At 38.6% G+C, this 16,496-nt stretch overlaps 1 protein-coding gene across 2 annotated transcripts in view; it reads left to right on the top strand.

Annotated features, from left to right (window-relative positions):
* Positions 1 to 15,567, top strand: part of slpr (slipper) — a 77,335-nt gene extending 61,768 nt beyond the window's left edge. For both annotated transcript variants that reach the window (XM_065232819.1, XM_065232817.1), the window contains 3 exons: positions 586 to 1,048; positions 1,104 to 1,441; positions 13,348 to 15,567. In XM_065232819.1, coding sequence (XP_065088891.1) covers positions 586 to 1,048; positions 1,104 to 1,441; positions 13,348 to 14,339 — 1,793 coding nt within the window. In that variant the 3' untranslated portion in view covers positions 14,340 to 15,567. The remainder of the gene's footprint in view (positions 1 to 585; positions 1,049 to 1,103; positions 1,442 to 13,347) is intronic.
* The last annotated feature ends 929 nt before the right edge of the window (positions 15,568 to 16,496 follow it).

Below are 16,496 nucleotides of genomic sequence, written 5' to 3'. Positions count from 1 at the left end.
CTAATTGCCAATGAACACCGAAAGAGCCACCAAACTCATCATTATCCTATTTTGCCAAAGACATTCACAATGGAAGCACAGCTGGCATGGGACAGAAAAGACGGTCCATTGTCCTACCGTGTGATTATGGCAATTCATCAAATCGAAGTACCTGTCGTCGTCTGCCTGTGTCCAGTATAGTATGGGGGTGGATTAGTGCGAAGACTGTTCTCATGAGCATCATTTATTATATTCGACGAAACTGGCCATCAGTAACTGCTAGGATGTGAACATTTTCTCGTCGTCTCTTTTCCTATCTAATGAATCTAATTAACACAATCGCAGCATGTTAACTTTCCAATTAGCCAAACTTAATTTCGAGCGCAATAAATCTCACCTCCTTCCTCTTTGTTGGAGTAGAACGTAGAGCTTTGTGACGATCTTAATTGATAATTGATTGTAGCTTTTACTGACACGCTTTTGTAGTTTGTAATTTAGTGACTATTCTAGATAACATTTCCTTTACTCCTAACCCGAAACATTTAAAAACACTGGAAGAAATGGTAAAGTCAATTTTTGTAACGTATGGCAACGTGTTTGATTTAGATTACGACACTGATGAGTGGTATCCGTCTAATCTTAATGTCGTGGGTGACAGCACGTCGTTGAGTACGCCGCTTTGTACTAGCCTGACCAGATTCAATGGACTTCCCAGCACAATTCCAATGCCAACGCTTTATACTTCCGAAGGGCAACGTAAACCAAAGTTATCGATTATAGAGTTAGTGTTGTACAATATTGCTTCAATGCTGGCGGGTGTCGCTTCCGGATATGACGTTCGAGTTTCGAATGTTACGCCCTTACATCCTCGGTTACACCCATCATCGGTGCTAAATGACGTTTATCAGCCTCAGCCTAGTCCCTATCACAACCTACGTCAACTACAGCAGCCACAATTACCAATGCCCCAGAATGTAGATAGTAATGTAGACCAAGTAGAGTACACTGAAGAACATAACGAAATGATGTATGCTCACAATACTTACCACGGACCAGTGAAGCAAAGCAGGTAAGCTAATTCCGCACACATTAAAAAGATTGATTCGATGAATGCCTTTTGTCAGGACACCTTTATCATCGCTCAGTCCTCGCCAAGACGAGCGACCATTGAGATTCACTGATTCACCTCAAAACTACCTACCTTCCACGATGTCGACAACCAGTGGCCTGGGATCAAACTACACCCCGTCTGGGCCAAGCTCTTCACTAAGTGGAGGTGTCGGCACCCAGCCGCCGACGCCTTCTCCGAGACGAAAATCTAGTGCTGCTTCCTTCATCGATTATGGCGATTTACCGGAAGAGCAGGAGAGTAGAGCTGGTCTCTATGTGCCTGGCGATTACGTCAACTATCCTTACCAAGCCAACAGCATGCTCGCCTCCGGGGAAAACGCTGGCTATTTCGGTAAGTGGTACATTCTGATTGATTTTTTTTTTCTTTGAATATTTTTAAATTTTTATGTTATGACTTTTTTTTTTATTATTTTGACTAAATTTTCGAAAAACCGTAATTTTGTAAAACTGTCGTTCCTGATCATAAAACAGGAGAACATTGAACAAGATATAATCCTGTATTTCATCACTTACTAGCGCAGCTACTAATTGCTAACGACAGTAGCCGATTGTTTTTTCGCTGGGTTGTTTTTCATATATGCGATATATTTCTTATTATTAAATATATCTGAAAGAGTGTATTTTTGAAAAAAAAAATATAATATGCTTTTGGTTGAAGCTTGTTCCTTCGATTCAAAAGAAATTTACATTTTAAAATATTAAAATCGGAACCATGGAAATCCTTCTCCATTCTGTGCATCTCTTGGATGTAATATTAAAATTTATTTTTTTGCTGTGTGTAAGAGGTCGTCCTACCCTCCTACTCCCTTGTAAGACTTAGTAATAATTCACAAAAGCCCCTCCCCCTTTGTTGTGAATTGTCTGTTTATGACTTGTACATGCTTACGTAAGATATTTATGTTATCTTCTCTGCTTACGTAATTATTAAATGGCCATTAAGTATGTACTTCTACGTACCTACACTGCCCATAATTGCATATCAGTCCCATATGGATAGGAAATCAAGCAAATATGGGACTGATATGCGATTATGGGTAGAACATCCCTTACCCCAAAAAAATAAAAAAAAATATTTTTAATATTTAAAATGTGTGTTTATGTGTGTCATTCAAACTTAATACAGAAAAACAAACCAAAACATATTCTTTAAGGGACTGGTCAAATGTTAGATATAGTTCCTCTTATGAGATTTCTGATAGTGCATTTACCAGTTTTTTTTTAACGCATCGTTACAGTATTATTTCAAGGTTTTAGAACTCTTAATATCCTTTTTAAGATGCTTCTTACAATTGCCATTCACCATCAGCGAACGAGATGAATTATTTCGCTCTCAGCGAATATCTGAATCTCAATTTTTCCTATTTTTTGCTAAAATGACGTAGGTACAGAATTGATGTCAAATCAGGCTGAAGCAATTGAAAGTTGCTGTGTTTTCAGCCTTTTCCATTGATGATAAAGCTATTAAGATTATGAAACAACTTCAATGTGTAGAAAAACTGGGAAAAACCTGTTTCGTGTCACACTGTCTAAAAATTATAAGAAGACTAAAATCCAAGATCATGAATATAGAATAGATTTTTATTTGTTTTTATGAAGTTAACTCCTAAGAAGGACATTACATAAATAATCGATGAACCTTTGTTCATTTTTAAATATTTGTTATGGACTTGTAATATTTGCACAATCATAAAAAGAATAACTTTTTTGTAACGCGACACCATTATACTGCGACTGTTTATGAAATTGCTTTAAATTGAAAAGAATTGATTTTTACAATTAATGCTACTAGTGCATGAAACAGTAATTAAATACCTTTCTTTTCCATGTATAACAATAGTTACAAAAACATAAAAAAAAATGCGTCCATAATAAAAGTGTTCAAAATCAAAATGTTGAGGATGCATGTATGATGATGGACTGAATATTTTTCAATGCGTTTTTAATTAAATAAGTGTTATTCTTGAACTTCGATATCCACTTTATCACATTCTCTCATGGTTGGGTCACTATATTTAATTTGAAACATTGATCACTTGGCGTAGCATTGCGTGGATTGTGTCATAGAAGTTCACTCAATTCTGTTTTTACGCGTTTTTTCACCTCTATTTTTAAACGTGTGATATAAAATTGCAAACAAATTTAATGCAACTTGTTTAAAAAAAATCAAAGAACAATATGTTGGTATTAAAAAGACATACCCATCCTGCATAAGGATAAAACCGAAAAAAGAATCAAGTTAAAAATGAATCGAACACATTTGAATACATTGTGTTTTTGATAACCCCGATTTACGGTACTTCTAGTACTTCACGGAAATGGTAAGTTTACTGATAAAAAAGTTTTGAAAACTTTGATTACTTCAACGGTGATATGATAAAGTTGCATAATTTACTCAAGTTTTTGAAGAAAAAAAATCACTGCACGGCGAGAAGTTGTAATTTTCTAAACGAATTATTGAAATAATAACCATTGCTTAGGATTATTAAAAATAATAAAACAGGATAACAGAATGAATAAAGTGCTAAACAAATTACTAACTGGGAATCTATCACTGTACAAATATTGTGAAGATAGAGCAGGAATCTCTTCGGAAGTTTTGGAAACTTAGCAGAAATCCTGGAATTTCTCACATGCTGGAGGAATTCTATAAAAGCTCAGGTTTGTTGGAGATTTCACAAAAGTTCACAGTACTTCCTAATATTTCAAAAATTTACAAAGGTTTGTACATGTTAAGGAAACTATGCAAAATCTTAGGGAGCATATCACCATCTCCGGCAACTTTTCACAAGTCCAAGAAATTCCGAGAACTTTCTAGAAGACACGCAATTTCAAGCAGATTTGCAGAAATTTAGAGAGTTTCGCACAAGTTCAGCATGCTTTGTAGATGCTCAGCAAATTTAGCAAACGTTCTGTAACGTTATAGAAGTAAAGGGAACTTTGCACAAGTTTTGAGAACTTCGTTCAATTTAGAACAGCACGTTTGTTATTCGTCCCAACGTTTCAGCACCTTTTTTCCCTTGATTTATTTTCCGTCGATCTTGTTTTCCGTACTGAGTACCAATGCTATCGATGCCAGGGAGGTAGCTCCCTCACCTGGACCCTACCAGCCAACCCATCAACTCATAGACCGAGGACCAACGTATGTACAGTCATACACTATGCCCAGGGAAGTCGAGAAATGTGTCAACCCGAAATCTTCCTTGACCGAACCGGGAATCGATGGTCTTGCTATATAGTTGCCCCATTTACCGGCTTAGCTAAGGGATCCAGATGATCGTACTGGTGACAAATGTGGATCATCTGCGACGTAGAACCTATGGAACGATTACCGTTGTATTGATTGATCAGTTTGGACACTAGGGTTTTTGAATATAAGACAATTTTCATCATCCCAGACACAGAGAAAAATCATGACACAATTTGATAATTTAAAAATTGTAGTACTGGAAATTTATATCGAGATCTCATGCTTAGACCGATCGTTCTGAACCCATTTTTATAAAAACTTCTTAACTTTGAATGATGAAAAAATAACGTCACTAAAGCGCCGCCGATGGTGTAGTGGTAAGCGTGATTACCTCTCAACCCAGCAGACCTCCCTGGCGTCGGTAGCATTGGTGCTCTGCACGGAAAACAAGATCAAAGGATAACAAATCAAGGAAAAAATACGAAATCTCAGATAAAGAAAAAAAAAATTCACTTGATACTTAAAAATAATAATTAAAAACCACATCTTTTCAAGAATTTAGGTAATGAAAAGGTTTCAGGATTTCCAGCAGACAGAAAACTCACAACAATATTGACATGCGTTCCCCAATATTACTATCAGTTTTTTTTTACCATCTGAGACTTCGAGAGTTTAAAGAATTATGTTGCTATGGACATTTAATTAAAAAAGTTAAAATAAATTCATAGACCTCATGATATTCTTATGGTTGGGGTAGAAATATTTAAAGGTTATTGGCATCGTTGAGTAATGATTTATTTATCCTAGAAACCCATAGGGTAAACGCTCCTATAGTTGCGTTAGGTTCCTATAGTTGTGTATGGAGACTCCATACACAACTATTGAACCTAACGCTTGTACGTAACGCAACTATACTGCCTATAATCGCATATCAGTCCCATATGGATTTTCGTCAATTATGGACTTGATCATGAAAAATGTGAAAACAACATCAGATCATAAAGAGATAGAGAGAAAGATAAGTAATTTCCATTTAATTCCACTACCTTATTTGCTTATCCTTGACAGATGCGCGTATTTCGTCTACAATGTGCAGACTTTTTCAGTGTTTTTTACTAATACTCGACTGAAGAAAAACATCGCATTTTACCGAATATATACTAACACAGGTACATTTTCACTTAAAAGCTAGGTAAACTTAAATTTATTTTCCTGTAGGAGCCGGTACTCCGCTGCTTACTCGTTTATGTGTCCTAGGTAGTAACTTGAAAAGCCATGTGTGTCCGTGGTTAATGTGTTTTTATCAATGATTGCCTGGATTGTGGTCTCCTTGTATCCGTTGAGTCTCGCTGTTTCGAAGATTTACTGTAATTCCTTAACCTTTCCTGTATCGCTGAGTGGAAGAGTCTGCATCCGATGAATCATGTGGTGGAAGGCGGCCATTTTCTGCTGGAACGAATGGTTGGAAGTATAGGGGACAACTCTTTTAGTGCTTGTTGGTTTCCTGTAAATTTCGTATTCAAGCGAACATGATGATGACGATTCCCTGATTACTAGAATATCGAGAATTGCGAGTTTCCCGTCTTTTTCTACCACGTGAGTGAATTTGATATCCTTGTGAATTCTGTTGATCTCATCTAAAATTTGTGGAAGGGCTTCCATTTTAACTACGCTGAAGATATCGTCAACAAACCTCCACCAACGGTTTGGTAATAGTCCTTTCTCCTTAAGAATTGTCTCCAAGTTGGCCATGAAAAGTTCACACAGGAAGAGGGATAGGGGGTTTCCCATTGGGACTCCTTTCGTCTGCTTGTAGAAGATACCTTGGAAAGAGAAGTAGTTTTCTTCCATACAAAGGCACAGCGTTGGAAAAAATCGCGATATTTCACAAAGTTCACCAAGGGAAAAGTTCGCGAGTCATAGTGAGTTTTGGTAAACTTTTCCAACACTGCAAAGGTGGGTCAGCTTAAGGTACGTCCGAACCTTGTTTCTTCATGCTACATCCTCTCGTTGTGTTAATAGCCAGTCCTCCAAATGGTTGATCGCTTCCTTGACCGGTACGCTGGGAAAAAGAGCTGTGACGTATCGATACCATTCACCCATATTCTTGTTTTCGTTCGAACCGTATTTTCCATACAAAAAACTTTTTTTTTTGTATGGAAAATACGGTTCGAACGAAAACAAAAATATGGGTGATTATCTCGTCCTCGTTGATGTCTCCTGAAGATTGTAGTTGCTGGGCGAACTCCTGGGTGTTACTAACTGCTTTACTCTGGAACTGATTCGGCATACTCTGGAACTCTGTGACTAGCCACTTCGCTAGTTTGTGGGTGGGGGAACCAACTGCAGACACGATCTCTCGCATTTCATTTCCCTGTTTGTGGACTTTGGGGAGACCTTTGATCCTGGGTAGAATGGGATTGGATTCCCGTAAACGGCCTGCTCCATATCCTAATATTGATTTGCACTCCTTCAGTGCTTTCTCCACGCGTTTCACTATGTTCTGTAAGGGGTCTACTCGAAGCTGTTTATACGGTCCGTTGTTAATCTTCATTGTCATTTGATTGTCGTAATCGTCTTTGTCCATGATAACGACCGCGTTGCCCTTGTCTGCTTTATCGTAGTATACTGCTTTACTTTTCAGCTCCTTTAAAATACGTATTTCCTTCTCGTTAGCGCGACTTTGTTCTTGTCCGTCTTTGATTATGTTCGATGTGATAGTCCTGACCGTATTCTGCGATGATGTGGGAAGTGTCTTGGTAATCGCTGGCTCTACACCCAACAGGAGGATGAAAGATTCGCTTACAATTATGTGGGATTCATCATCAGAGGATGTTAGTGGAGACCGCTTGAACCGAGGATGCGATATACCTAGCTGCGGTCAAATGCAAGAAAATATGGAGTGTATTAGTGTGTAAAATGAATTATGTCGAAAAAATAGAAAAAAAGGTTGTCGCGGACTCGAACCACGAACGTTGCGATTTTCAGACCTGTGCTTTCTCCACTGCTCTCTCCATATTTCTGAATATGGATAGCCTAAAAGGAAACATTTCCTCTACTACTCGACTTCGTATGCTTTTTCTGCTGGAGAGATTCGAGGCAAGTGTTTGCGTCGTTCTACCATGTTATACATAAAAAGCATACTGCTATAGTCGAACACGAAATAAAAAAGACAAAAAACTATTACATCGCTTGCAAGGTCAACTTCTGACATTCGCTGTGATGTTCATGAATTCTATTCTACAAATTCATTGTAATAGATTTTTGGTTTGCGTGTACGTCAATGATGATCTGCTCCACGGCTGGCTTGGTTTTAACCGCGTATCTTAGTCCCTTGTTGATGTGTGTCAATTGTTCTTCCGTGAATGCGGTCGTCGATCGGTTTACAACCAACCCATCAAAGGAGTGAACCCTCGGCGTCGTGGTGATGGTGGATGGGATCTGCTCACCCGTTCGGTGTGTCGTCCGTCTCTGTTGAGACTCGTGTCGTAGTCTGTTTAGCTTCCTATCGTGCAGCTTTCGTTTCCTATCCAATTCGCACTCCTCTGCTACCTTGGCCCTAGACAGAAACTCCTGGAATTTAATTGGATACTCTTTGGCCAATTTGAGGTGTAGAACATTCCAAAATCTTCATGTCCAGTTTGCTATATAGCCGTCTGATGCTATCCTGCTTCCATCTTCTTTACTACGCTGGGTGCCATGATGAATCCTGATGAATGTGGGCGACACACATGGCTTTTCAAGTTACTATCTAGGACACATCAACGAGTGAGCAGCGGAGTACCTGCTCCTACAGGAAATTAAATTTAAGTTTACCTAGCTTTTAAGTGAAAAGGTACCTGTGTTAGTATATATTCGGTAAAATGCGATGTTTTTCTTCAGTCGAGTATTAGTACAAGACACTGAAGAAGTCCGCACATTGTAGACGAAATACACGTATCTGTCAAGGATAAGCAAATAAGGTTGTGGAATTAAATGGAAATTACTAATCTTTCTCTCTCTCTTTATACAGGTATTCCACTAAGACTTTGTCCCATCAAGCAAAATAATCGCACATCTTGGGGGAGAGGTAGCTCATCGATTCTTCCGGTTCGCCTCCTAGTATCGTGCTATAAGGTACCAGGCGATAACCAGGGTAGTTGGTCGATAGCTCGATGACGTCATTTCGTTGGCGTCTGCAATGGAAAATTCTCATAGCAGGCGTTGACGATGGGACGTTGTCGAGTTGTTGAATAACAACTATCGTGGTAACTCACTGATTACCTGTCGATCTGCCAAATTTGGAAAGACGTCTGCATTGAATTGTCTCATATAATAATATTCCGCCCACTATATCACAAGAAATTGCGAGTAGCTGAGTGGAATGGAGATAAGTTAAGCATTGGGTGCAGGACCAAGTCTCCCCTGGGTGGTGCCAAAAGATGAGCGCAATAGAATCATCAAGTTGCCATAAGGCACGGAATGAGACTATTGCATGGCTGGGTAGTCAAAGTCTTCCATTCGTTAGTCATTTCAGGTGGATTAGAACAGGTTTAGGTTTAGGGTGGGCGTTGGCCAGATTTGGATTTTTCAGATGTAATCCTGGATAGGACCCTGTGATTGAACGTCGCGTGAAAGTGGAACTTAATGAAGGGCTAAGTACTTTTTCGTAGTTTTTAGTTTTCGGATTTGAAAGATCGTCGGTTACAGTGGCCTCCTTACTGAGCAGAAAAACGCGGTCCTATGTCCTTACATATCAAAGAGATTTATGGTAAAATCGCTTGTGTATCGTGTATTTTGCGAAACTCGTTGTTGTCGTTGGTTCCGGGTTTGAATGGATACACAAATTTGAGCAACGGTATTATGTGATATGAGGGACTCGGTGGCCTTAGAGCAACCGTTTTTGCTTACTGAGCAGAACATCGTGAGTCTAATCTTAGGCCCATCCACATTCAAGATTCGTCAATCGTTTTATTTGTTAATATGACTACATGGTAATAACAGCAACTCGGTGATTAAAAAGGTGCTCGTCTGCCTAGTGGCAAACGTTTTTGCTTACTGAGCAGAAGACCGTGGGTTTAATCCCAAGCTCCTTTGCGTTATATGATCGTTAAGACATCAATTCAGCTTATCGTTTACCAAAACGAACCCTGCTGCAAACCCAACCCTCTTATCCAATATCCCAGTGATTCCTCGTGGAAGTGCAGGTGTTCTCGGCTTCCATCAAAGCGAGTGTCATGTCAACACAATCCTTCCCATTCCTTTCTTGACCTGTGTTCGGGCGCGGCCGGCGCTGGTATTGCCTAATTTAAGATCACCAGTTTTTACACATTGAGGATGATTGCTAGTCCCAAGCATCGTCTATTGGTTCTCTGTGTAATTACAGCTGATCTGGCAGTAACAGAGTAGCAACCGTGGGCGGTCAATCAAGCTCAAGCTCAAGCTCAAGCTCAAGCAAAATAATCGCACATCAGTCCCATCCTGAAATTCAATCGCCCATAGTTAAAGTTAAAGTCTGCTTTTTGAATTGCCATATTTTTCGCTGATATAACAAAACATGCAAGCTTCATTGCAACAGATTTTAATAGTACATTAATTTTATCAATTAATTTACTATTATTTATCAAATATTTACATGGAAATTGCACTTCGTAACTTCGACTGCCATTTTCACAATGCTTATTTTTTCCATATGGGACTGATATGGGATTATAGGCAGTATAGGAGACTAAACATGTAAACTAGAGCCCTTTAGTTTAAGAAGAATAAGAAAAAGATTATTCTCAATAACAGCTCATGACAAATATAATGGAAAATTTTGTGATATGGTGGCCAAATAACCCATCATAAAAAGTTACCCATATCTAAACCCAGCTTCTAGCGGCGCCGGTGGTGTAGTGGTAAGCGTGATTACTTCCCACCCCAGCAGGCCTGGGTTCATTCACAGTCGAAGAAGAATACCGCTGAGAATGATATAGGTTGCCCATGCAGATGATGCAATGATTTTTTATCTTTTTTATTTCGTGTTCTGTCTACGCTTTCGACCAACCACATAGCTTTTTATTTATAACATTGTAGAACGACGGACACACTTGCTTCGATTCTCTCCAATTTCCCTTCAGCAGAAAAAGCATGCGAAATCAAATTATTAGCTTATCCATGTTCCGAATCATGGAACAGTGGAAAAAGGACAGGTCTGATAACCGCAACGTTCGTGGTTCTCCGGTCCTGTCCGGTCCTTTTTTTTTCGTCATAATTAATTTCTCTCACTTAAACAACCCACAAATATTTCGGTCATAAATTTTCTTGCATTAGACCGCAGCTTAATACATCTCATCCTCCGTTAATGTGGTCTCCACTAACATCCTGCGATGATGAATCCCACATATTTGTAAGCATATCTTACATTCACCGGTTACGTGCACACGCGACGTATAACATGTAAAGCGTATCATCAGAAATTCTCTCTTTTGCACTTTATTTCGCTTGATTGTTTCGTGTTTCTTGTATATTTATTCTTCGTCATTCTTGTGCTTCCTGATGGTCTTGCCAGGTGCAATAGGGTAGGTGTCTCAGTTATGACTATGCGGTGAGTTTCAATTATGTCCTATGGAATTCCCATGGCCATAATTGGAACACACTATATTAGGAACGTATAGCCATAACAAGTTATCATCATATGATAACGGTCATGACCAGGGTTCATAATCGATAACCGTCGATATTGTCTGCAATGTTGAATTTTTTAACGCTGACGTTATCGCCGGTTATCCATTAACAGCCATGGTCATGACATTGCACAAGCCTGCTAGTCAGTAAAGGTACGGTACAACCAATCCGGAGATAGATGGCGGGTTCGATTCCCGGTCCAGTAGTCTTGAACATCTTTCGGGTTGGAAATATTCTCGACTTCCCATGCTTGTCACACAATGTGCAAATCCATGCATTGGTTGGCATAGAAAGCTCTTAATTTAAGTGGGAAAATGCTTCATATAACACTAAGTTGAGAGTCGGCGTAAGGTTGTATTAGACCGTCAATGCCTTTTTATCAGTGCGAAGCTCAGCCTGAGGTAGGTTTTAAAAACAAACGATCAAACAAAAATAAAAAAAACGAGCAGACACGATCTTGATACCCGATTCAGGTTGGAACTGAATAATAAACGAATTCGCTATAAGTTAAACTAATAAATTGCTCCCTTTAATCAGTTTCCCCTGCAGAAGGCACCAACAAATACTGAAATGTTGGGACGAGTAACAAATGTGTCGTTCGAAAATCAGAGTACTTCACAGATAAGGCGAAATCAGAGACGGTTTTACCCCCACCAAGGTGATTATTCACTAAAACAGGCGTGATAGGACTAGGAACATTAAATAATAATTAAAAATTTCAAACGAACTACAGTTGAAAAGACGCATATGTTCCACTTAAAATTTATACATGTAAACCATACAAATTCAAGAAATAAACATAATTTAAAGTCAGAGACGGTTTGAATCTCTACAGTCGACCGCTCTTTCTCAAGTTCCGAGATAATACAAGTTCAAAGTAAAATGAGCAATATAAGGGAACTCAGCAAAAATTTAGGGTGCTTCGAACATAGCAGAAGCTCGGTGAACTTCTTATAAGTTCAACAAACTCCGTAGTTGAAGAAACTTCGAATAGCTCAGGGAAATCTGTAGAAGTTCAAGGAAATATGTAGTAGTTCAGGGAGATTTGCACAAGCTCTGAAAGCTTTATTCATATTATGGACTACCCATAAACGCACAACAGTCCCATTAGAATAGGAAATCGAGCAAATATTTATGTAACTGTTATGCTGTTATGGGCAGTAAAAGCCACGTACAAGTTTAGAAAATTTCACACAAGTTCATGAAACTTCGAACTAACCAGGGTTGTTAATCAATAACCGTCGATAACGTCAGCGTTAACGTCTGCAATGGTGAATTTTTTGACGTTATTGACGGTTTTCGATCATCAACCCAGTTCCTGACATAAAAAAATCGCAAAAGTTTTAGAAAATAACTTGTAGTGAAGTTTTGGGAAATTTCTGAGAAAACTTCGGGAAACAACAGATAATATTGAAAAAAATTCGAGATACAATATGGGAACATCAGAATAGTACGGGGAACTTTAAGGGAAACTTATACGAGAAGCTCCGAGAACTTTGTAGGGGGATTCTTAAATGCTCGGATGTGATATGTATATTTTTTACACCGTTAGCAAAAGCTATTAAAGTGAATATTCCAGAAATTAGCACGTGTTCACAGAATTCAGGGTAAATATTTTGTGATGTAAGAGCCCCGCTGGTCTAGATGGTGATAATCCCAGGCAACTTTATAAATCCGAGCATCGTGCATTGTCTTTTTTGTGGAGCCATTTTTGCTTGCTGAGCCGAAGATAATTGTTTCTATCCGCGCTAAGCATTACATTACTGAATTGATAGGGTTACATCCTCGCATCATTTGGTTATCATGTTATAAAAGATCTCATCACTTCCCAAAGTGAAGTCTCCAAATCGAGTTCACCCGTCCCACTATCGTCCTTCCCGTGACATTCGTCGAGATGCAAAGGAATGCTCGGCCACTACTAACAACAGATGATGTACTAATAATCTTTCCCTCTCTGATAACATGGGGGCATGGCTGGTGCCGTTATTGATCTTGATAGCATTGATTCGCCGTTTGCACACTGAGAAAAGATGGCTATTTCCATGCCCCATTCGGTTGGTTCTTTATGTACATTTTGCTGCGGATTAACCCCTACGGTCATCAATTCTCATGCTTATACTCATTTCGAAATGATTTCGTAAAAAATAGCGGCAAATATATTCAAATGTAGTTAATTTTAAATAAATCTATTAGTTTGGAATTTCTGAATATGTATAATGATTTTATTTTTGCTGGGAAAACATGTTTATAGATACGAAACTGCAGTGTATGACATGACACCATCCGAATGAGTAACAATCTCCATAGTCCATCTTAATCTTAGATATATTTTCCATTATTCATAAAAAATATAAAATATGTCATGATTGCTATCGTAACGGTTGACTATTTCTTTATCCTAGGAACAAATTATTTCCCATATCGACCTGAAATAAATTTTGCATTTGAACGTGACACAAAGTCATACGGAGGAGAACCAGTCTATGAGGACCACCACTACGACAGTGCTTCGTACCACGATTATGCATACGAAGGAGGCATACCTCAACGGTTCAATGCGCCACGTGTTCCTGCTATGGGTGTAAGTGCCGCTGGTCACAGGAGAACGCTGTCCAACGTTTCTGCAACGGCTAGCAATATCAATCAAGGGTTTCATCTAGATCAGGATGATGACGTTGAAGTAGTAGATGACACTATTTATAATCTAAATCAGTTCTACATAAGCAGTAATCCCAATGCAGTCAAAGTGCCCGAAACTACCTTCGTTCCTAATCGTATTCGTGAGTATGAAAACATTCCAAACTACTTTAAGCGGCAAACTAGTCTGAACGCTGGTTATTCGGGTCACTTTTCTAATGAATTTATCAATATCACCAATCATGAGCGACCTATGAGCTTAGGTTTAGAGCACGGGGGAATACAATCTGCTGGGGCTGGTTCCCAAGTAAAATTACGATCTAGTTTGAAGAAGCACAATTCCCAGCAACATCAGCAGCATCAAAAGAAATATAGCACTGGTTCAAGTGGCAGCTGTGGAACACCGGGTACTGCGAATCAGACACCACCAGATAGCCTAACTAGTGATGATAGCTCGTACTTAAGTGCGAAGGATAATTCTTCTTCGATGTCGTCTCAGAGTCGGGTTCGATTCACGCCTGAAATACTATTGGATATACAACAGCCACAGCTGCAGCAGCAGCAGCAGCAACAACAACAACATCATCAACAGCAGCTATCTTCCCAGCAGACTCAAATTAGTCAAAGTTCTGCTCTTGGATCACACGTTCCCCTGGGACGAAGGTCGTCAGGTGGCACCATACCGGTAGCGTCTTCAAGCAATACTTCTCTTGTGAGCAGACGTCGCTCAAACACAAGTGAATCCGAACAATCCTAGCAGTACGTTAAAACCTATATGGTGTAACTTTCGATTTCCCTCATAGTGCACTTATTGACCTGCGCACTTTTTATGGGTAAGACAAGCGGGGTGATAAGAAGATTAAGAGATCAAAGAAGGAAGCAATTTTGTTGCCGCTGATACAGATAGAGTGAAAGTGATTACGTGCTTGATTTCCTTTATTGCAGTATTGAAAAGAGAGAAAAAAGTAACATTAATACTCAACAAAGATCGTATCAATTCCATGTCGGTAGCAGCATCTATAAAATACTCAGAAATATTGCTACGCCACTTTTAGCTCTGCGAAAAACCAATAAAACAATTCCAAACTGAGCAGCCAGCGGTTCAAAGGTTTCGAACATGGTCGGGGAAAATGTTTTATCGCATTGTGGTTCTACCATAACGACCAGTATTCAGCAGTGTTTATGTAGGAATGTCTTTGCTCAGTTAGATTCCTTTGTACGTTATGGTTGGGAAATGTTCTAGGGACAATATCTTTGATAGCACTGTTTCATGTCAGTACCACACTTAATATCACCAGGTCTCTCGGTTTCAACCATAAACAATCGTTCTAGGGTTGTTAATTGTCGGCTTCTGCAGTGCTTTAAGCCGAAGACAAGATTATTCAAAGAGGATTATTCTATCAAGCACAGCCAAATTTTCTAGAAAACCCAATATATACCACATCATTCCTACCTACTGCCATAGTCAAGTGGCTGTGTTCGATCGATAAATTAATTTAGCCAAACCCCACAGCTTATACCAGCTCTATGCGGGGGCGTTCAGAAACTTTGAGCCGCTTCTGTTTGTTTCGTACTACCTACTCATTCCATGCATCGAAACTTTTCTTTTTAACTTTTACTAAAGAAGAAAGTGCAACACAGTGTTGGAAAAAAGACACAGTTAGAGTTTTGTTTTTGCTTTTATTTGATGGCTTTAATGGTGCTACGTGCTATCGTGCTCTTTCGTTGTGCATTGTGCTTATTAACGTTGCGTCTGTCCACAAATTTCTTTAACGTGTTCTGGGTAGGGTTGCTATTTAATGTAGCTGTTCTGCTCGGTAAACTTCTACGTCTATATTTGCAGCGATCGCTTCAATTGTAAACTCGAACCAGTTTCATTCTAAAAACTAACGAATAGGGGAAAGTGGGGAAAGATGGCCACCCTAACGAAGCTTGAATGAAATTCCACTATTTGAAACAGAAAATAAATATTTTTACAATCTTAGGGAAGCTGCAAGGGAAACCTACAATTGTTTGCTTGAATAACAATTATGCAAAACTTTTAAACTTCGAAAAAAGTTCAAGAAAAAAAAACTTCAAAGTTTCTGGCAATTGGTTCTACTCAAGAGGCAAGATGGATAGTCCTATGCTGCCGGTGGACGCATAATTTCCCCATGTGCTATGTGATTCCCTATACACATGGGTCAGTTATGGGCACCAACAATTTTAAACCTAAATTGTCTTTCTGTCGAAAATTAGATAACCATTGTATAATCCCAATTTGTGCAGCTAGGTTTTTCAAAATTAGATTTTTTTTTATAAGCTTCATGAGATTTTACTTGGAACCATAATATTTTTCAATATTTTTGAACATTTATCAAGTCCTACTATTAACTGAGCTTTATGTTATGTTGTCATGACTTTATAATACAAGCAAATTTGCATGTGACACTTCAGAACAATATTAATTAATAAAGCGTTATATTATAACTTCAAAAAATTATGATGAATTGCTAGTTATGCCTATTCTACTATAAATCACCCATGACTCATCGCTATGGTTTTTTTCAGATATTTTGCAGTACGCAGCAAGGTTTTTTTTATGCGCAGCAACATTTGAACTCAATTTTGAAGAACAATGTTTACGTTGCATAAGTTTAACGACCGAAAATCAAAAAAAAAGGCCCAACGAAAAAAGGTTGAAACATAAAAGGCCGAAAATATATGAACCTACCACCTAAGTTTGAAAATGTATAAATCGGCCACAAAAGGCTGAAAAAAAAACATAAATATTTATCGTTCGGTTGATGAAAAATATTACAATTTTTGACATTCGTTAAATGATATGCATTTCTTAAAACTAGTTGTTACATATATTTGAAATGTATCAATGGCAAGTTTTTCGTGACATTTTAATATTCCAAAACGTTGACGC

This window comes from Ochlerotatus camptorhynchus, unplaced genomic scaffold, assembly GCF_037179485.1.
Source record: "Ochlerotatus camptorhynchus isolate MF236.1 unplaced genomic scaffold, CSIRO-AGI_Acam_v1.1 ptg000375l, whole genome shotgun sequence".
NCBI classification, from domain to species: Eukaryota; Metazoa; Arthropoda; class Insecta; order Diptera; family Culicidae; genus Ochlerotatus; species Ochlerotatus camptorhynchus.
Note: the sequence above shows the minus strand (reverse complement) of the source record. Positions and strands in the feature narration are given on the sequence as shown.